This window comes from Podarcis gaigeae (assembly GCF_964106915.1).
Source record: "Podarcis gaigeae genome assembly, chromosome: 18".
In the NCBI taxonomy this organism is placed as follows: domain Eukaryota; kingdom Metazoa; phylum Chordata; class Lepidosauria; order Squamata; family Lacertidae; genus Podarcis; species Podarcis gaigeae.
The window spans coordinates 12,823,452-12,845,968 of NC_139696.1; the positions used below are offsets into that span (position 1 = coordinate 12,823,452).

The 22,517-nt window shown below is 49.7% G+C and overlaps 1 protein-coding gene and 1 long non-coding RNA gene across 4 annotated transcripts in view; one reads left to right on the top strand and one right to left on the bottom strand.

Moving 5' to 3' along the window:
- ADAMTSL5 (ADAMTS like 5) overlaps positions 1-22,517 on the top strand; it is a 35,260-nt gene that overhangs the window by 2,619 nt on the left and 10,124 nt on the right. The window contains exons 2-4 of one of the 3 annotated variants that reach the window (XM_083720500.1): positions 3,828-3,964; positions 16,893-16,953; positions 21,101-21,237. In XM_083720500.1, the coding sequence (XP_083576626.1) occupies positions 3,885-3,964; positions 16,893-16,953; positions 21,101-21,237 (278 nt within the window). In that variant the 5' untranslated portion in view covers positions 3,828-3,884. Of the gene's footprint in view, positions 1-3,647; positions 3,965-14,388; positions 14,509-16,892; positions 16,954-21,100; positions 21,238-22,517 lie in introns of those variants that run through there. The other 2 variants (XM_083720499.1, XM_083720501.1) reach the window with 2 other exon arrangements.
- Positions 100-6,911, bottom strand: LOC310835897. Its single transcript, XR_014559775.1, has 2 exons — positions 6,847-6,911; positions 100-3,595 (listed from the first exon to the last, which is right to left on the bottom strand). It is a non-coding gene; the product is annotated as an uncharacterized lncRNA (long non-coding RNA).

The following is a 22,517-nucleotide window of genomic DNA, read 5'->3' on the forward strand; positions in this document are numbered from 1 at the left end:
GATTTATTTTATTGAGATTTTCCCATAATACAATAAAGTTGTGATTACCAAAGATACCAAGGTTCCTTAATCTTATACCACAATTCCAGAGGCAGATCATTTGCGTTCATCCATTTCTGTGCAATTTATTACCTTCTAAGCCACTGTCTCATGACAATTTACACATAAGACAATTAAAAACTGCTAAGAACGCAAAAACAATCCATCTGTCATGTATGCATTAGCTGAGATTCCTGCATTTCAGGGTGTTGGACTAGATGACCCTTGGGGGTCCCTTCCAACTCTGCAATTCTATTATTCTATTTAAAACTAGGCATTAAAGTGGACAATCATGGCCAAGAAGACCCATTTACATAGAAGCATAACCAGAGTTGTGGACCGTTTATTTCTTTGGTTATGAATTTTCTCTGCTTCGTATTCAAAAGACTCCCAATAGAAATCAGAGACAATAGACAAAGTTTCAAAGTGTTGCATGAAGCAGAGAAGACAGTCCAGTGTCCTGCGAAAGAATATTGAAAGCACCTGCTGCTTTGCTGGGATCATAGAATCAAAGAAGTGTAGAGATTCCCCTGCAGAAATATTTTGCCCCATGAGGGACTCAAACCATACGGGCTGAGCTATCCATCGGGAATCTCCCAGAGATCTGTGGATGACTGAGCTATCCCAGGCATGTTGGGGAGCAGTCTGTGCCCCACACAGGATGTCAGCCAACGAGGAGCAGAGCCTTCTCTGTGCCCCTAGACATGGCAATACGGACCCCCAAGCACGCAAAGAGGTGAGTGGCTGAAAAACAGTGAATGAGAGAAGCACATAGAAAGAGCTGCATCTGCAGTGAAAACATCAGAATGGGACCAGAGCAGAGCAGTGAACATCAATGTTGCTGCAGGAATGCTTAGAAATCTTTTTAAGCAGAGCTTGGATGGCCACCTGTCATGGATTCTTCAGCTGAGATTCCTGCATTGCAGGGGGTTGGACTAGAAGACCCTCGGGTGCCGCTTCCAACTGTATGGTTCTATGATTCTATGAATACAGGGGTACCTTGGGTTACAGACACTTCTTCAAGTTACAGACACTTCAGGTGCAGACTTTGCTAACCCAGAAATAGTACCTCGGGTTAAGAACTTTGCTTCAGGATGAGAACAGAAATTGCACAACGGCGGCAGCAGGAGGCCCCATTAGCTAAAGAGGTTAAGAAGAGTTTCAGATTAAGAACGGACCTTCAGAATTCTTAACCCGAGGTCCCACCCTAACCACCGAGGCCAGGTGGTTAGTGTGCGAGTGGCGTGGAACCCCTGCTTGGCATGCAAAAGGTGCTGCCAGCAGGCTCTACAGAGCCATAGTCTGACTTGCATCAGGCCCCTTCCTTGGTGTCTCCTTGAGGACTCATCTTGATTTGTTTGTGAGGATGTTGCACTGAATAATTGTTATCCCACACTTCCCAGGAGATCTTTTCTTCATTTCCCTTTCCCTGTGACAGTTTGGATGCATCCCCCTGCCCGGAAGTGGGTCTTGCACAAGAGTGCCAACCCCCCTGTTAAGTGTGTGATTGGAAAAGCCCTCCTCCTCAAATCCAGTGACCATGACGGGAGGCCAGTATAGCCTGTGTGCCTCTAGGGGGCACCCCAGCACCAGAGATGGGAGACAGTGGAAAGGGACCCACCCACTCTCTTGTTGCTGGGACACTTGCAGGCTGTGTACGCATCATACATTCCCTCTCCACCCCCCCAACCAAAAATGCTGGGAACTGTAATTTGCCCCTTCACAGAGCTACAGCTCCCAGCACCCTCAGCAAACCTCACCCAGGATTCACTGAGGAGGGGTTGCATGTGCTTTAAAGGTGTCCCTGTGTGTCTGGGGCAACCTAGTCAGATGGCAGGACAAAAAATATATTTTATTATCATTATGTGATAGGAATTCTTTTGGTCTTAGATATATGGTAATGTTCATAAGTGTACCAACCAACCACATACATAGATCAGCACAGGAAGCAAACCTGGAACCATTTTGATTCCTAAACTGACCAAATCTTTTCTCTGCAAGGTCAAAATGGAAAAGCCTCCCCATTGTCTTTTCCTTCACAAATCCTGTCTTAAGGACATGTCTGTGTTTGAAAAGGGTGTGAGCCTGTGACCTGGCCCAGGAACTAAGTATTTATCATTACAAAAGACTGGCCAGGCTACCCAGGAAATCCAGTCAAGGAACCTGCCAGACAGGAGATAAACAACATTCAAATTTCTGTATTAGACCGCCTTTTCTGTGATGTAGCTGTGATGTATCTGAGGGGTGGTCTTAGGTTACACCCCTCCTTTCTGTGATGTATGTATGATGTTTCTGAGGGTGGTCTTGATTTACAGGGTGGCAATTTCAAAAGTCTTTATAAGGCCTTGCACACCATCTTTCTGGGTTCCTCCTCTCTCCTGCAGGTGAGGGGAGCGCCCTGTTGCAACAGATCAATAAAGGCCAAGCCTACAGGCTGCTGTTTTGCTACAAGTAATCCTGGTTGGAGTCTTTGTTTTTGTCCAAGGGAGCCCTCGGATTTACCCGTTAACAGTTACCACCATCACCAAGTGCAGTCACCTAGAGCGTGGTGCTGACAATGCCAAGGTTGCAGTTCCGATCTTCCTACTGCCTAAATCCCTGCATTGCAGGGGCTGGACTGGATGATCCTCAGGGTCCCTTCCAACTCTAGTTCTATGCTTCTATTTTCACCATCCCCAGACAATCAGATTCCATCTGATTTGCCTGTAGAAAGTTATGGGGAGGTGAAAGGGAGATCTCAATCTATTGCACCTTCTTTCTGATTTGTCTATGGGGAAGTTACACAGGACTAAGTTGAGCCAGTTTCTCTTGCTGTTTCCAGGGCATTTCCCCAAAATTCTGCAAAAAGCTCAAGCTGGGGGGTGGGGGAGGCAGAGAAATGTGGTTTGGTTGCAGCAGGAAGGAAAAACTTCTTTTTAATTGCACATCCTGAATGAGCAGGTATGTTGTTGCAATCCCACCTGCAAAATACTGAGAGTCTGGAAAAAGTGGTCCCAAATTGTTATCTGTGTGCATTTGGCAGGCTGAGGGGGGGTTTGGGGGGGGGCTGTTGATCTTTTCAACAACACCCTGGGCCCATCCAGTTCTGGAAAGTGAGCCTTATGAGGAACAATTGAGGGAACAGGGGATGCTTAGCTTGGAAAGGAGAAATGGGAGCCACCTTCAAATATCTGAAGGGCTGTCCTGTGGAAGATGCAGCAAGCTGGTTTTCTGCTGCTCTGGAAGAAAAGATGTGAGCCAACAGATTTAAATGCTGCTAGCAGCCATTGCCAGAGCAACAGACGCCCTTGGAAGGTGGTGGACTCGACTTCCTTGGGTGGCCGTCTGTCAGCGATTCTTGAGCTGGGAGTCCTTCATTGCATGAGGCTAGACTAGATGAGCCTTGGAAGTACTTCAAACCCTGCAATTCTATGACTCTGTTACCCACCGGAGGTTTTTCAGTGGAGGTCGGATGGCCATCTGCCAGGGATTCCTTAGCTGGTCTTCCTGCATTGCAGGGGGCTGGGGGTCCCATCCAGCCCTACAAGGTGTGATACCATCTCTAGCACTGAGCATCCTATAGGAGAAGAAAGGCATAGGAAACTACCCCACCGGGCCCAGCCCAGCGCTGTCCCTGATGAGCAGTTGTGGGTTTTCCAAAGGGGAAATTCCCCCTCCCTGACCCATTCTTCAGCTGTGATTCCTGCCTTGCAGGGGGTGAGATTAGATGGCCCTCAGGGTACCTTCCAATGCTATGGCCCTATTATTACTTGCCCAAAACTAAATGTTTTGTTTGTGTTTCCATTCAGGGGCTTGGCAGGGCCCTCAAGACTGCCTGCTTGATTGCTTCCAACCATCTCTGCAAAATGTCCTCCTTTCGGAAAGCCCATCACGGCTGCAGCTGTTTCCGTACAGTTTCAGCGCCAAGAGAGCAGTTCTGCAAGTGGTGTGTGTTCCTTCCTTCCTTCCTACACTACACAAACACACATATCCTTTGGTCCCCTGCTGAGCCTCTCTGAGTCCCACATTGCAGTGGGTTGAGCTAGATGACCCTCAGGGACCCCTTCCGACCCTGCCATTCTGCAGTTCTTTAGCTGCGATTCCCACATTGCAGGGGGTTAGGCTAGATGACCCTGGGGGTTCCCTTCCAACTCGCTGCCTGGTTGCCTGCTTCCCACAAATCTATCCCTCCTGCTGCATCTGCAAAACATCTGGAAGGATTTTAGGAGGGGAGGAATTGTCCCCCTGTGAACTGATGCAGGCATTTGAGGGCTTGGAGGAGCCTGATTGAACAGGGTGCAGCTCAAAGGCTTCCCAGGAGAGGCAAAAGGTGTGGGTCTGCCCCCCTTTCTCCTGAGTGTTTCCCCTCCAGGAACTGATGTCACCACAGCTGGGACTGAGCCCTGCAGCTCTGGAAGGCGGCCAAAGCAGCCCCCTCCTCCCCACAGCTGTTTGGGAAGGGAGGCCTCTTCCCCACCCAGCCACAGCCCCCAAGGAGGGTCATAGGAAATGTGAGCACTGGGTGGCAGTCCAAGGTACGAGGCAGCTGTTGAGGTGTACCACCACCCCGACGGAGAGCCTGGGCGTCTGCACATGTCCAACATGCACAGAGACCACGTCTCTCATTGTGGATGCACACACTGCCCCCCCCCCCCACTGGCCAAACCAAAGAAGGCAAAAACCCACAGCCTGTGGCCTGCAGTCATCATAAATTACTGCCAAGGAAGCATTTTGCACTTGAAAGCGTGACTTGTCCGCAGAGCTGGATTCTCCTTCCGTCAGCATGAAAAAAAGAGGGAGAGAAAGAGAAGGTCCTTAGGAATAGAACTGGCAGTCACAAGATGCCGTTATGGAAGATGGTGTGCCGTTCTGGTCACCTCCTGTCAAAAAGGAGATGTGAAGATGGGGGAAGGTTAAAAAATGGGTCACTCAAAATGATCAAGGGGATGGAGAGATGCCCCCAGGAGGAAAAGTTGCAGCATCCCCTTAGCTTAGAGAAAAGGCAGGGGAGAAGCAATGTGTTGAGATTCCCCCTGCAGGCGGTTGGACTAGATGACCCTGGGGGTGCCTTCCTCCTCTGCAATTCTATGCATGGCCCAGAGAAAGTGGAGGGAGGGGAGTTCTTCTCTTACAGCATGATAACTTAAAGAATATAGCACAAGAAAAATTAAAAGCAACTCAAAGCGGTTCATGGACTCTCCTTCCTTGCAGGTTTTTAAGCAGAGGTTGGGTGGCCCTCTGTCCTGGAGGCTTTAGCGAAGATTCCTGCATTGCAGGGAGTTGGACTAGATGACCCTCGGGGTCCCTCCTAACTCCACCATTCTATGATTCTATGACAAACTAGCATGTTAAAAGCAACATAAATTAAATGTGTTTGCAAAGAGGCCGGCCACACCAGCCATGGAAAGAAAAATCCCTCTCTATGAATTCTGTGTTCTCGGGTGCCTTCCATCTGCCATGGGCTCCCTCCTCATTAGGTCTGGTATGAAGAGCAGTTCCCCAGATGTTTCCTTGCTCTAACAAGCCTCCCCCCCCAGCACAACATCACGGTGGGGTTGCCCCCAGGACAATTCCTGCCTCACAGACTGGCTGGGACACCTGAACTGGCAGAGGCAGGTGAAGGTGAGGAATCCCCCCCCCCCAGTTCCTTTCATCCCTCTTATTGCAAGGCAGGGGTCACCTGGCAGCTGTTCTGTCAAGTTACTGCCCTCCCTCCTGGGACTGGCATCAGACCAGGATGCTCCCAGCTCCCCCCTCTGCCTGCCGGCCCTTGCTTTTCAGGCACACCCCCAGGGAGAAAAGGGGAGAGGAAGAGGAGGAGGCCACATCTCCCCGTGAGTCAGGCTGTGCTCATGCTGCGATACAATAATCTTTATTGTCATTGTCCCCTACAGAACAATGAAATTGGGGGGGAAATCTACATAAGACATTCAAAACCAACAAGCCTGCTACCCCAGCTATCCCAACCTGGTTAGCCCCCTAAAAACTCTGATACCCCAAATTTCAAAATACAATACATTCCCATAGAGACTCTTTACACTGTGTTTAAAACCAAAATTGCATTTGGATAGGAACTGTTTCTCAGGCAGCTAGTCCTAGTCTTTATAACCCTGGACCTTCTTCCAGAAGGCAGAAGCTGAAAGAGATCATTTCCGGGGTGTATTGGAAGAGGGCTCTCCTATATCTTGTCTCCTCTCCTATTTGTCCAAGTCCCTTCCAACGCTACGATACCATGATTCTCTCAGGCCTGGGAAAGGAAGGAAGAGCCCTGAGCCTGGAAAGCCCTTTAGGGAGCGTCTGCCAGCCTGTGTGGGCAACACTGAGCTACATAGCTCATGTCCTGGCTCAGGACATGATGTTCCTCAAAGCAAGCAAAGGAAACCTGCAATGGGGTAACCTTGCTTTGGGATCATTGGGGGCTCCTCCACGCGGCCCTTCGGGGCCAATTTATCCCTGCTCAGGCAGGCAGAGACCCCCCTGGACAGTGTGGACAATTGTCCTCATCACACACAGAGAGAGTGCTAAAATAATAATAATCTGCTTTTTGCACTGGCGTGTGTGTGTCTTGTTTTTGTTTTCTCAACTTACAGGATTTTCCATGGAAACAGAGATTCTGCCTTAAATGGTGGGAATTATATGGGATGGCATTTTGATGAGGGACATGTGTAGGCACTGAACGAACTATGCAAACATGTGCAGTGCCTGAATAACCCAGGAAAGCGTCACGTGCAAGCACACAGAGGCTAAGACAAAAGGATTTATATGCTATTTAGGTGCTGAAATGAGTGCTAGGAAATTAACAGCTATAAAACCAGTATTTTCTTTCACCTTTTTCTCCTTCTCCTCCTCTTCCTTCTCTCTCATTTGGTGTCATCTGCAGACACCAAACTGGGAAGGGGAGCTAATGCTGCTGAAGACAAAATCAGGATTCAAAATGACCATAACAGATTGGAGAACTGGGCCGAAGCTAACAAAACATGTTTCAATAGGGACAAATGTAAGGCTCCTGCACTTAGGCAGGAAGAACCAGATGCACAAACATAGGATGTGGGACACCTGGCTTACTAGTAGTACATGTGAAAAGGATCAAGGGGTCTTGGTGGACCACAATCTCAACATGAGTGAACAGTGTGATGCAGCAGCAAAAAAAGCTAATGCTATTCAACAGAAGTCTAGTGTCCAGATCAAGGGAAGTCATAGTCCCACTCTATTCTGCCTTGGTCAGACCACACCTGGAATACTGTGTCCAATTCTGGGCACAATTTAAGATGGATGTTAACAAGCTGCAACATGTGCAGAGGAGAGCAACTAGGGTCTGAAAACCAAGCCTTATGAGGAACAATTGAAGGAGCTGGATATGTTTAGCTTGGAAAAGAGGAGACTTGAGAGGAGATATGATAGCCATCTTCCAATATCTTAAGGGCTGTCGCAGGGAAGGGGCAGCAAGCTTGTTCCCTCCTGCTCCAGAGGGCAGGACCCAATCCAATGGCTTCAAGCTATGAGGAAGGAGGTTCCAACTCAATACCAAGAAGAACTCTCTGACAGTAAGAACTTTTTTTAAAAAAAAGAACACCCAGTTAAAACAATAAAACCAGAAGAAGTTTAGCTCAGGTGACTGCGGGCTTCTACACAGGTGTGTTTGTGTATCTTCAGGAGCTGACGGCATGCCAATTCTGTGGGGGGTCCCTCTTTTTGTATTATTATTATCATTATCACTGTTATTGTTAAAAACTGTATACTGCCAGATACCATTAAAACTCAGGGTGGTTCACATCATAAAATCACAACACATAAAAAACACAAAATGCATAATAAAAATAAGAACCTCATAAACCCATTTGCCAAACTGTTTGAGGAAAGCCAGTAACCCAACTCTGCCATTTGATTATTATTTAGCTGTGACTCCTGCATTGCGCAGGTTGGGCTAGATGACCCTTGGGATCCCTTCCAACTCGACAATCCTATGATTCTAGGAACAGGGCAGAGCCTGCCTGTGCCCAGGTGGCACAAAGCACCGCCATAGGACAGGGGTGCGATGGAATTCCCCCTCTGTCTGCCTGGTCCTTGATTGATTTTTATTTTTACTTTTTAAAAACCCCCGCACATGTCCTGCAAGGGCTTTTAAGGCTGCATTTCTTGCCTGCTCGGGGACAGACAGCCGAGAGGGGGCCGTGGCGCCTACGTGCCCTTAAATGTTCCTTCTGCCGTGCTCCCCAGAGCGCCCCACCCCAAAAGAGAGAGAGAGAGAGAGAGAGAGTCCATCTGCAAACGGCGGGGTGCCTGCTGTCCATCTCTCCCCCCTCTACTGCTGCATGTGCCAAAGGACAGCGTCCAAGACTTCTCTGGAAAACAGAAGTGCGCGCTCTCTCTCTCTCTTTCTTTCTCTGTCCTGAGCCTGGGGCAAAAATAAAATAAAAATTGGAAGCTGTCTCAGCGGGAGCCTTTTCCAAAACAAAGTCAATGGGCTGCAGAGTGACGCACTTTTCGGTTCTCGGTGGGAACCAAATTTGGAGACGCTGCCGCCCTCCCGCACTTGGGTGCCTGTCCAAGAGGATTAGACGGACTCACGGAAGGGGAGAAGGCTCTCGCGGGCTTCCAGCGCCCAGGGCGGAGATGCTTCTGGAGAGCTGCCCTTGCGCCCGGCTCTTGCTGATCCAATGGCAGGGCTCGCCACGCCGAGGTCCGCGATGGCAGCAGAACCTCCATGCCCGGGGCAGTCTACCTGTGTGCGTACCAGACGATGGGGAACAACGATCCGGCCCGCCCTTGTGGTCCTCTGGACCTTCAAGGCTGCGCGGAGTGAAGACTAATGGCGTCCGCTGCCTGCCCTCCGGGATCAGCCCCTTCTGGGTCCTTCTGGTCCGCAGTCGGGGGCGCTGCCTTTCACCTTAAGAGCAGCAAGAAATCCAAGTGGTCGGTGCGCCCTCCGCAGCTTCCCGAGGTGGCTCGACCTGTTGGATTTCTGTCTCGAGCTGCTCTGACGGCCAAGGGGAGGAAGGTGTCCAGATTTCCCCACAAACACCCTCCGATGGACGGATGTCTCACCCTTCCGGAGAGGAAAGGAAGGGAAAAGACGACAATTCAACAACAGCCCGACAGAGACCAACTCGAGCTCTCACGCAGCGGGCCTTTTAAAGGCCAAGAAGCTTCGGGAAGCTTTGAAATCAAACGGAGTTCCCCTTCCTCCAGTGCGCATGACTCCCCCCCAAAGAACCCCGGGAGCTGTAGTTCCCCCCACCCCTTGCAGAACTAAAGTTCCCAGTGTCCTTAGCAAACTACGGGTCCCAGGATTCTTTGGGAGGGGGGAGAGACGTCATATGCTTTAAATGGATGGAGTGGATCTGCGCCCAAACCTCCGCCAGAAGTTCGCTTCGGAGGTGAGGGGGGGTTGCGTGCACCTGAGAGGACCCGCCTCCTTTCTGTGATTGTCAGTTGCCGGTGTAGCCTAATAGTTAGTGGACGGGACGGGACGGGAAGAGGACCTGAGAGAGAGAGCAGGGTTCGAATTCCCACTTAGCCCTGAAGCTCCTTGGGTGACCTTGGAGTCAGTCCTCATCTCTTAGCCTAGCCTACCTTACAGGGTTGTTGTGAGGATGAAACGCGGGGGGAGGAGAGCCAGATACACCTTGAGAGCCTTGGAAGACAATAAAGGTAGCACCTAACTATAATTAATAATAAACTTTAATAAACGTTTTTACAAACATGGTGCTCTGATGGTTGCAACCCGTCCTGGGACTTTAGGGAGAAGGGCTGGCAATCAATTAATAAATAGGGGGGGAGGTGGGGCACATTGATGCAAGGGGCACATTGATACACCAACAATATTTCAATTTCGAGAAATGTTATTTGTGTCGTTACATCACTAAAACGTGTCTATACATGTGTGAGTACAACAGTTGCGACCGCACCGCCCACCAGTTAACTGTTGGTGTTTGACGAGAGTAGGTGTGTTTTTTACATTACGTGAAATGTAAAAGTGCTCCAACGTTCTTTTACGTCGTTTAGTTAAGATTTAAAAATACCAAAGGTAAGTTATTCCACTCAGTAATCACATGATTTTTAAATAAGTTCAGTGGTTTTTAAAATAATTTTTAGTTTTTTGAAAATGTCCGTTGGGGTACTTTGATACACTAAGACACAGGGCACATTGATATGGAGAAAAGTGCCCTGCTAGTGTAAATGTTGATGTTCCCTGAAAATATAAATGCTGGAGATTTCCTACTCATTAAATCTGAAAAGAAAAAAACTGTTGTTTCTAAATATAATATGACCAATAATTAAGTGTCATATCTCAGGGGGAAAATCAGGATCTTGTATTCGAAAGGAAAAAAAAAATTCCTTCCAGTAGCACCTTAGAGACCAGCTAAGTTTGTTATTGGTATGAGCTTTCGTGTGCATGCACACTTTGTGGTGCGGCATGGGTGGCGCTGTGGGTTAAACCACAGAGCCTAGGACTTGTTGATCAGAAGGTCGGCGGGGATTTGACGGGGTGAGTTCCCGTTGCTCGGTCCCTGCTCCTGCCAACCTAGCAGTTCAAAAGCACGTCAAAGTGCAAGTAGATAAATAGGTACTGCTCTGGTGGGAAGGTAAACGGCGTTTCCGTGAGCTATCTGGTTCGCCAGAGTCCTGCTGGCCACATGACCCAGAAGCTGGACGCCGACTCCCTCGGCCAATAAAGCAAGATGAGCGCTGCAACCCCAGAGTCGGTCACGACTGGACCTAATGGCCAGGGGTCCCTTTACCTTTTTAAGGTGCTACTGGAAGGATTTTTTTTATTTTGTTTTGACTACGGCAGACCAACATGGCTACCTACCTATAACAGGATTTTGTATGTTTGTCTTCCCCATTGTAGAAGATAAGGCATGAGCTGATTTCAAGGATGTTGTTTTGCAGTTGCCAAAACCAAGTTTCTCAAAGGGCACATCTCGAACACCATCTCTTCATACTTTTTCTATTGACTTCAATGAATATAATGTGCAATAAACGCTAAACGTTAAGTAATTATCTTATTTTTTTATAAGCATTTTGTTTAAATTACTATTTTTTGACTACCTAATGTGAGTTCTCATACTTTTTAAAGTTTTTCCAAAATTGTTTTTTTTTTTTAATGCATAGGTGTTTGAGGAAACATTAATATAAGTTTTGATGTTTTGTTAAGAAAACCTGCCATAAAGTCTATGATATGTGTGAAACACTGTTAGTTTTGATAAGTAATTTAGATTTTAAGGAACATATTGTAAGGCTGATTATGATATCTCACAATAAAAAATGTGGTTTTTCCATTAAAATTTTGCAAATACAATTTATGCTTTGTAACAAAGTGCCCCATCCAATGTATCTAAGTGCCCCGTAGGTGGGGCAGGATGATACAAAACCCATTTTTTATTCAAGTCATTATATTCTCATTATCTTCTAACTTTAATGGTTCTTTTGATTGCTATTATAATATTGATTAGATATGCCATGCATAAAGCAAAAAAATATATTATTTGACTCATTTTTGTTACAATTAGATCTCCCCTTTTTCTCCAAGGAGCTCAAGGTAGCTCACATGGTTCCCCCGACTCCTCATTTAACCTCCCCAACAACCCTGCGAAGTAGGTTAGGCAGGGACTGGCCCCGAGGTCACACCAAGGGAGCTTCGTGACCGAATAGGGATTTGAACCCTGGTCTCTCCCAGCTCCTAGTTCGACACTCTAACCACTATGCCACGCTGCCATGGAGGGACACCCCAGTTTTAGTGTGTGTGTCGTGGACGGACCCCCGACTTCCCACCGTCCTCCTTTCCTGCCCCCCTTCTCTGCTTTTTGGACACCTCCCCCCCAAAGAGTGCGCATTTATTTATAGCCTGGCCCTCCCCGCCCTGGGTTTGGCAGGCGGCCTGGAAAATGAGGCCGGAGACCGAGGGGGTTAATATTAATCCTCTCTCTCACCCCCTAGAAATTCACCCTCTGCCACCCTAATCAAGTTTGCGCCTCCAATAAAAAGGGGCAACATTAGAGGGGTGTGGCGCCTGGTATTTTGAGCCGTGCTCGTGAAATGGGTTCAGAGCCCCCGCCCCCTTCTTGCCTGGGGGGGAATTTGACATGTTCAGGAACCCGAGGACGGCGGCCGCCTTTCTGGGGAAGAGGCGGCAGCAAGTGGGGGGGGTCCCCCTCCTTCCCTCCCTCTCTCCTCCCTCCCCGGGACGCCGTCCAAGCCCCGCCGGGCCCCGCTCCCCAGCAGCCGACGAAGCAGCAGCCGCAGCAGCCCAGGAAGGATGCGTCTCGGCGCGGGGGACCCGCTCGCTCCAGTCCCGGGACGCAGCGGCGCCGCCAGGCGGGCGGGGAGAAGAGGAGCCGCGGGCCAGGAGCGCGCCGGGTGAGTGGGGCTTTTCGGCGGGGCGCGCTGGAGAAGGGGGAAACTGAGGCTCGGGCGGGAATGGCTAGGCTAAGGTGCTGTGGGGAGGGGGGGGTAATGGGTCTGTCTGTGCCGTGGGGAGGGGGGTCGCAGACAGGCTGCCGTGCCGGAGTTGTGGGGTGGAAAAGGCACATCGAGGCCATCGCAAGCGCCAACGCATGTATCTCCCCAGACTTTTGGGGGGCGACGTTTTAGGGATCTCCCTTGGGTGCCTGACTTCAACCTCTCCTGTGGGTCCCTAGTTTAATCCCCGCTGGCCTCTCCAGTTAGGAGAGACCCCTGAGCCTGAAACCTTGGAGAGCCGCTGCTGGCTGCCGGCCAGTGTAGACAATACAGAGCTTCAGCCAGCTCAGTGTTTTGCAGGCTGCCCTGTTCTCTGACTTCTCGTTGACGTTATTTACTTGCATTTTGCCCTGTCCCTAAGCTGCTTACAGGCAAACAAAGACAACTGGACACCCTCCACCTCACCCCCCCACCCCCACCCCTGTTAGGATTCTGGACTTCTGTGCTGGATTTGCAGCCCTTAACAGAATCATAGAATCCTAGAGTTGGATGGGACCCTGAGGGTATTGACAAGCTGGAAGGCGTGCAGAAGAGGGTCCCAAGGTGATCCAGGGTCTGGAAACCAAGTGTGATGAGGAATGGTTGAAGGAGTTGGGTTTAGTCTCGCAAAGAGGAGACTGAGAGGAGATAGGAGAGCCATCTTCAAATACCTCAAGGGCTGCCACTGGAAGAAGGAACAAGGTTGTTTCCTCCTGCTATGGAGGGTTGGACTCGAATCCATGGCTTCAAGTGACAAGAAAGGAGATTCCGACTAAACAACAGGAAGAACTTTCTGAAAGTAAGAGCTATTAAAGAGTGGAACGGTCTTCCTTGGGAGGTAGTGCTTTTAAAGCAGAGGTTGAATGACCCTCCCTCTGTGATGGAAGCTTGAGCTGAGATTCCTGCATTGCAGGGGGTTAGACTAGATGACCCTTGGGGTCTTTTCCAAATCTATGCATCTATGATTCCATGCCCAGGGAGTTCCTGTGAGCTGCACTTTCTCAATTTAAGAGAGAAGGAGGCCTGCTGGCTGGGTGGCTGTTTGGGCCATGTAGGCCTATCAGACACTGGAGAATAGGCTGAGGAAAAGCCACTCTGTGAATGCTCAGAGGGCCAAAGCTGAGCTTTGCTGGCTCCAGCAGAGCTGCTTCTCCCCCCAGGCTTAGGCAGGAGAATGGGAAGCGAGTCTGGCTTCGCTCCTGCTGCGCCAGAACTTCATGGGATGCCCCTTAAATCTTGTTTATGTTTCCCCGCCCCTGTTTGCTGCCTCCAGGGTTTTTGAGGCATGCAAGCGTCAGGCAGCCTTAAGTGCTGTCTGGCATCTCCAGGTGCTCAGAAAGGGAGCGCCTGTCCCTGCCCTGTAGAATCAAATAAATGTAGTGTTGGAAGGGATCCAAGGGTCATCTATCCCAACCCAATAATTGCTCCTGCCCTGAAGGCCTGGAAAGAAGGGGGAGCATCTCAGCAAGCGCTCGCTCTGCCCTGCATAGGAAGGGATGTGAGGCAGGGCAGACACAGCAGGAAGGGGACCACGGCTTTGATATCCCCTCCTCCTGCTTTGTTCATATCAGGGGAATGAGAGTGTGGCTCAACTTGCAGGGAGCCATTCCAGGAACTGGTGGCCCAGTCCCAGCATTTCCTTTTTAATGGTTTTTTTCTTTAATAGTATTTTTGTTGATACTTGTCTAAAAATATGCAAAAAATCATACCCATCACAAAATATCTTTTTATAATACATTATGTGTTTTTGTTGTTGTTTAGTCGTTTAGTCATTTAGTCATGTCCGCCTCTTCGTGACCCCCTGGACCAGAGTACGCCAGGCCCTCCTGTCTTCCACTGCCTCCCGCAGTTTGGTCAAACTCATGCTAGTAGCTTCGAGAACACTGTCCCACCATCTCGTCCTCTGTTGTCCCTTTCTCCTTGTGTCCACCATCTTTCCCAACATCAGGGTCTTCTCCAGGGAGCCTTCTCTTCTCATGAGGGGGCCAAAGTCTTGGAGCCTCAGCTTCAGGATCTGCACTAAGGACTGATTTCCTTCAGAATGGAGAGGTTTGTTCTTCTTGCAGTCCATGGGACTCGTAAGTATGTAATACATTACATACTTTATCTAAAAAAGAACCAATCCAGAGAGACTTTTTTTAAAAAAGAGGGGAGAAAGAAGAGGGGAAAATAAAGAAAGATAAAGACTTCCAGTTTTTTGTCCTGCACCTAAGCATAGTATAGTGGTACCTCTGGTTACAGACGCGTCAGGTTACAGACGCTTCAGGTTACGGACTCTGCTAACCCAGAAATAGTACCTCAGGTTCAGAACTTTGCTTCAGGATGAGAACAGAAATCGTGCAGCGGCAGCGGGAGGCCCCATTAGCTAAAGTGGTACCTCAGGTTAAGAACAGTTTCAGGTTAATAATGGACCTCCAGAACGAATTAAGTTCTTAACCTGAGGTACCACTGTGCAGTATTCACTCCTTAACATCCAAGCTTCCTATCTTCTATAATCAGTATTTTTTCAATCTTTAAGTCACAATATTGCAGGTTCGTTTTCTCTTTCATGCAAAAAGTCCATAAGAGGTTTTCAGCCCTGAATCAATGCCAATAATTATTTTTCGAATCAATGGTTTCAAGTTGCAAGAAAGAAGATTCCGTCTCAACATCAGGAAAAACTTTCATGTCACTAAGAGCTGCCTGACAGTGGAACAGTTTTCCTTGGGAGGTTGGGGACTCTCCTTCTTTGGAGATTTTAAGCAGAGGTCGGATGGCCATCTGTCACGGATGCTTTAGCTGAGATTCCTGCATGGCAGGGGGTTGGACTAGATGACTGCTGGGGCTCCCTACCAACTCTATGATTCTACTCCCACATATGGCTCTGGGTGACTCACGGCTCATGCAGGGTGGACGGGGGAACCCCTAGCATTCTGCCCGCCTGTGCCCTTGATTCTCCGGAGAGTCTGGGTTTTCTTTTTTCCACTTTGATTAAGAACATAAGGGGAGCTGGCTGCTGGATCAGGCCCAAGGGGGCCCACCCAGCCCAGCATCCTCCTCTCACAGGCTCCAAATACCCCTAAGAAACTAGGAATCCAGGTAGACTGCCTCAGAGCCTGGAGGTTCCATGAGGGCATACAAAGGCCCTGGCTGCTGGGTCAGGCCAAAGCCACCCCCCACCCCTGTCTAGCCCAGCATCCTGTCTCACAGTGGCCAACTAGAGACCTCTTCTGGGACACCCACAAGCAGGAGCTGAGTGCAGGAGCAACCATCTCCCCTCCTGGGGGTTCCAGCAACTGAGATTCAGAAGCATTGCTGCCTCCATCTGTTGAGGCAGAGCTGAGCCATCCTGGCGAGTAGAAATCCATAGCCCTTTCCTCCCTCTTTTAAAGCTGTCCAGGCCGGTGGTCATTGCTGCCTCCTGTGGGAGGGAGTTCCACACTTCAACTGCGATTACCTTCCTTTTCTCTCCCCCGAATCTTCCACACATGTTGGCTGCCCAGGCACGGTGTAGTGTTTAGAGAGAGGGAGGAAAACACTCATTCTCTCTCTCCCCACCCCATTTCCTCTCTTCTGCATAATTCATAATTTTCTGTAGGCCCTGGATGCAACTGACACCCTCCAAGGGGACCCCTCCCTCTCTCCCCCCTATTCTTTTTCCAGGGCACGTGAGCCCCTTATTGCTGCTGCCTCTCACCCTCTCATCCACCCACAGGATCGAAATGTCAGAATAAATATATCTGGCAGCGTCAGGTGGTGTCCAGAACAGGCAGCTTGGTGTTCTCCTCTCCTTGCCCAGGGGACTGATTTGGGGGGGGAACCATAAGGGGAAAGGCCCTCTGCACATGCCCAGAGGTCCCCTGGCCATGGGGGAGCCCTCTGCAAACTGAGGCTGCAGTTAAGCCAATGAAGAAAGGCTGAAGTGTTTGAGACTTTTGAGTTTCAATAAAAAATGAGGCAGATGTGACCGGGTAGGAAGTTATAAATGATGCCTGGAATGGGGAGAGTGGCAGTTTTCCTCTCTCTCTCCTGCTAGAAATCATGGACATCCAACAGAGCTGAGGGTTGGAAGATTTGGGACAGAGAAAAGGAAGGACTTTTTCGTTAAATTGTGGAACTCCCTGCCACAAGCGGTAGCAATAGCCACCAACTTGACCTGTCTGTCTGTCTGTCTGTCTGTCTGTCTGTCTGTCTGTCTGTCTCTCTCCTTCCCCTGATTTCTGGACCACAGAAGCTTCAATCAGACAATGTTGGGTTTTGGGGTATTCCTACCCCCCTCTCTGCTTTGAGTGTCAATTACTCAGCTGGGGTGGCGGCACAAAATGAGGGGTTCACGGCACAAAACTGGCACAAAACATTGGCGCCAGTTTGGAGGGGATCCTACATTTCAGGATCAGCCATTGATGAAGCTGGCAATAGGCCCTCGTTAAAGTATTTCCTTCTCTTTCTTGCAGGAGCACCTCTCCCCTGACCACCGTCTTCCTCATCTGGCTGACCTTCCTGTGCACCGTTCAGGTAAGTTGGAGAGCAGGTGACTGGGAGCCCCAGAGGGCCCCCCAGCCCCCACATGCTGGCAGATCCAGGTTGTGCTGTTAAGGCTGATTTGTTGCTCTCCATAACTCTTCAGCAGGCGGGTTGTGAAGCAAAGCTTTAAGGTGGTGGGGAGGGAGGGAAGATGAGAGTCTAAATCTGGCTTGGTAGAACTTACTGATGCAGCACAAAATTCACATGAGGAACTCCCTCCCCCAGGATGCAGCAATGGCTTTAAGCGGACTGGGCAAATTCATGGAGGAGGAGGAGGAGAGGGGAGGCTCTGCTCTTCCTCCATGTTTGGAGGCAGCTGGAAACCACAGGACAGGAGAGCTGCTCCTGGGCTGGGATCTCCCTTGGAGGTTTTCCACAGGCAACTGTGAGAGCAGGGGGCTGCACTAGATGGGTCCCCTTTGGCCTGATCCAGAAGACAGGCTCTTCTTACATCCACACAGAACCTCCAGGTCCAGAGGCAGTCTTTCTGGATTCCTAGACCACTGTGAGGGGAGGAGGCTGGACCAGATGGGCCTGTGTGGGTCTGATTCTGACAGCATCCTTTGTTTGGACTGGCAGCCAGCCCAAGCAATGGCTAAACTGGTTGGCCTCCAGCCAAGCTTGGCAGAGAGCAAGATTTGCAGGTGGAAGTTCAGTCTCCCGGTTCCAAAAGACAGCGTCTGGGCAGAGGAGGTGACATTTGCATGGTCAGCCTTGCGCTTCCTTGAGGGGTCCTGCTGCTGCTCCCCCCCTTGCTTCCCCAGGTTCAGGATCCTGCTTGGGGCAGCAGATTGGGAGGCGGCTGGGACCGGTGGCTGTGGGGAAGTGAGGCCTAGTGAACAGAGTTGGGGTTCTGGGAGGGGAGAGTGCTGCCTCTGACGTCAACAGGAAGCCTTGAGACCTGGGTGCAGAGACCATCCAATTTGTAAATACTGTAGTTTTAATGCAGTTAGGCTGAAAATGTCCAGAGGCAAGGCGATCAGCCCGGCCCCTTTCCCAGGACCCTTGGCGGGAGCAGGATGATACCAGATTACGATTTCCCTTGGGATCTTTGACGCCAACGGAGGAGAGCACGCAAAGGGGACCGGGGGCCACATCTCCTTCTGGCGGCCAGAGGCCATTGATGGGTGGAGTAGGAGCAAGAGAGGGCGGGGCAATGGCTGCAAGGAAAGTTTCCATCCAAGACAAGAAAGAATCTTAGAATCCTAGAATTGTAGAGTTGGAAGGGACTCCTGAGAGTCATCTAGTCTAAGGTTACCAGACGTCCCCGTTTCCCGGGGACAGTCCCCAGATTTACAAATCAGTCCCCATACAAAATCAACTGAAGTTGAAAAGTGTCCCTGGATTCACTGAAAAAAGTCTGGTAACCTTAATCTAGTCCAACTCCCTGCAGTGCAGGAATCTCAGCTGAAGCATCCCATCCCAGGCCTGCCTTTGCTTGCTTTGGTGATGGAAGTAATGCTCAGCCCCCCCCCTCCCCCAGCTTCCAGTCTGTTGGCCACCAACCTGTTTATTCCACCCTCTCCCTGGATGTTTAACCATCAATTTCATGAAACCCATTAGGAGAGGAAAGATCTCCCTCTGGTTTTCTGGGCTCCCTTCTCAGGAGTGGGCCAAATGCACCCCCTTTGGCTTGACTCTGCTTAGGCCCTTATGGAACCTCCAGCGCCAGAGGCAGTCTATCTCGGTTGCTAGTTTCTTACGAAGCAGCGTTATCATGATGGACCACACATATCTGCTAATGGGTCCCTGAAGCACAGGTTCACACAAAGGGGATCATATAGAGAACAATATTCTAATGGCCCCTTCAATCACGAGCCAGAACTTTGGCTCACCTAGTTCAGTATAGTCTGCACTGACCAGCAGCAACTCTCCGGGGGGGGGGGGGGCGCGTCTCTCCTAGTCCTGCCTGGAGCCTTCTGCACACCACGTGGATGCTCTGCTGGAGAAGGGGGGGCTGCATCTGTCTGTGCAAAGGGCTTCTTTGTTTTCTGAAGCAAGACAGGCAGGCTCAGGATCCCTGTGAGCTTTGGGGGGTTTCCAAGAGGTGGTTTTTTAAAAATTAAAAAAGCAGATTTTTGTGCAAGATATGAGCTAGCTGCCCACCTGCTCCAATGCAGCCCCAATGCTCTTGGCCAGCTGCTTCCACCCACCCACCAACCCTCTCCTTTTGTCCCTATGCACCCCCTTCTCCATCCTCGGTCATTCCTCCCTTGTGGTCACTGCGGTCACCCTGCCACAACTGGGGACGCCTCCACCTTGTGGTCCTGCCCCTTGCTTAGCACCACGATAAACATTTAATTCCCTTGACCTTCCTTTTATAAACAGAGTGGGGCCTTCCCAGGCTCCACTGCTGGAAGGAGGACGGAGAGGAGGATCTTCCCCCACCAAAACCCCCCTCCTGCATCTGGGCTATTTAGCAAAGGCTGATCTTATCTCCCCTCCTGCCTGCAGCCTGAGCTTTTGGGAAGCAGCTTTCCTCTGTGTGTCGTGTGTGCATTGCATGCTCAGGCAGAGCTTGGCTCCTTCACACTGTGGGGAAGGTTTCTTCATGGTGCGCTGAAAGCCCTTTCCAAATGTCTGGGAAGAGATAAAGCAGACTTTGGAAGAAGGCTCCAGACTTTCCTTCAGAGGAGTGGAAAGGATGAGAAACAGACAATTACCAAGACAATGGCTGGAGTGTTTTGAGAAGGCTGAAAGAGCCCCCCCCCTTTCACTGGGCAAAAAAAGGAGGGGGTGATGCATGGAGGCAGGTGGGGGCTCCACCCCAATTAACCTCCACCCCAATTTCTCTGGCTTATTGCTCAGGATATTCCCAAATGACTAAGCCATACATCTAAAAGACCTTGGTTATGATCTTTATTATCTGAAAATAGAGATGATGTTTGTACTATTGTAACTCAAGAAAATCCTTAATAAAAACAATACAAAAGGACCTTGTTGTTGCACAGGATGTGATGTAGCAGCAAAAAAAGAACTAATGATGCATCAGCAGAAGTCTAGTGTCCAGATCAAGGGAAGTCATAGTGCCGCTCTATTCTGCCTGGGTCAGACCACACCTGGAATCCTGTGTCCAATTCTGGGTGCCACAATTTAAGAATCATAGAATCATAGAGTTGGAAGAGACCACAAGGGCCATCGGGCCCAACCCCCTGCCAAGCAGGAAACACCATCAGAGCACTCCTGACATATGGTTGTCAAGCCTCTGCTTAAAGACCTCCAAAGAAGGAGACTCCACCACACTCCTTGGCAGCAAATTCCACTGTCCAACAGCTCTTACTGTCAGGAAGTTCTTCCTAATGTTTAGGTGGAATCTTCTTTCTTGTACTTTGGATCCATTGCTCCGTGTCCGCTTCTCTGGAGCAGCAGAAAACAACCTTTCTCCCTCCTCTATGCGACATCCTTTTATATATTTGAACATGGCTATCATATCACCCCTTAACCTCCTCTTCTCCAGGCTAAACATGCCCAGCTCCCTTAGTCGTTCCTCATAAGGCATCGTTTCCAGGCTTTGACCATTTTGGTTGCCCTCCTCTGGACACGTTCCAGTTTGTCAGTGTCCTTCTTGAACTGTGGTGCCCAGAACTGGACACAGTACTCCAGAAGGACCTTGACAAGCTGGAAGATGAGCAGAGGAGGGAGGCCAAGATGATCACAGGTCTGGAAACCAAACATGATGAGGAACGGTTGAGAGAATTGGGGATGTTTTGCCTCCAAGGGTTGCCACATGGAGAATGGAGCAAGCTTGGTTTCTTCTGCTTCAGAGGGTAGGACCTGAACCCATGGCTTTAAGTTACAAAAAAGAGATTCCACCAAAACGTCAGGAAGTAATTTTTGGCAGTAAGAGTTGTTCAGATGTGGAATGGAAGGTGGTGGACGCTCCTTCCTTGGAGGTTTTTAAGCAGAGATTGGATGGCCATGGATGCTTGAGGACTTACAGCATCTTAACCTCTACTTAAAAACTTTCAAGGACGACCTTCAAGACAGGACCTTCTCCATGGTGGCCCTACGAGGCGTAGCTGCTTCCCAAAAATGTTGCGTCTCATGACTAGAGGAATTGGGAAGGTAATACCCAAAGCTGCCCTCTTGCCCCCGCACCTGCCAGAGCCTGGTGACTTTGACATCTTCCTTTAAGTAGGGGACAGACCACATGGGCCTCTGGCCCCGCCAGAGACGCCAGCTGGGCTACGGGGCATGGACGCACTGGGGCAGCTGGAGTGCCTGCTCCAGTACCTGCGGGGACGGAGCCTCCTTTCGGACACGAGGATGCATCAGGTGAGCTGGCCTGCCCTGTTTGTCGGGGAGGGGGCCATGGGATGTGACTGCCTGGGGCGTGCTAGCATAGGGGTTGTGGTTGGCCTGCTGGGCTTCAGGTGGGGGAGACCTGGGTTCGAATCACAGCAGTTGCTTTTGGTCTCCCCTGGCAGCCAACCTGGAGGCTCTCCCACATTGGAAATATTGCCGATATTAATATTGCTCCATTTGAAGCAACTGGACACATAAAAATAGACTCCTTTTTGGAATGAAAACAAGGCCTATAAGTTTAATTGACACTTACTTGCAGAACTTTCTGCAAAACGAACCTGTGGACTGAAACAGACTCAGCATTTTACAAAATATGAAATGATCCCAACAGACCTAGAAGCAGATGTCTGCCTATCTTGACAGCATCCAATTCTCCTGGAGCTGTTTTCCTGGAGAGCTTCATTTACATCCTCACAGAGCCGGAGAAACAGGCATCACCCTTCCAAGATGGCAAACTGGCAATTCAATTGTCCACCTTTGAAGGTTAAACACTCATGTGTTACCTAGCAGAAAACAACAATTAATAGTTAATTATTAACTCAGAGCTCAGAGTAAGGCTGAACTGTCTTGATCCAGTTACCTGGGAGTAAGCTCCATTGACTACAGTGGGACTTACTTCTGAGTAGGCAGTGCCAGGCTCCATTGACAATAAAGGAATAACCACTCCCCACATTTCCTAAGAATTGGCTAGCTGTGGAAGCATCGCAATGAAAGACTTGAAAGTGGATTGGTGATCTTTTCCTTCAAAATTGTAGGAAGGGCTTTGTATGCCAGCGTCATCGTTTCCTTCATTTGGTGCAGGGATTTTATTTTCAGGATAAACAGGACTCAGTTTTTGAACCTTCACACACCACTTTTAATTGTTCTCTGAGACAGGGAGGAGAAAAGAAAATTGGGATATTTCGGGATCAAATCAGTATGGCTTCTTTAATTCTGGGACTGTCCCTGGAAAATGGGAGGGTGTGTTTTGATGCCTTTCGGTAGCATGTACAGTGGTACCTCTGGTTGCGAACGGGATCCTTTCCGGAGGCCCATTCGCAACATGAAAAGAGCGCAACCTGAAGCGCCGTATCTGTGCAGGTGTGCTGCACGATTTAGTGCTTCTGCGCATGTGCGAGCAGTGAAACCCAGAAGTAACCCTTTCCGGTACTTCTGGGTTGCCGCGGGACATAACCTGAAAGAACGTAACATGAAGCAAATGTAACATGAAGTATGACTGTATAAGGCAATACCTCTGTACCACCTTTTGA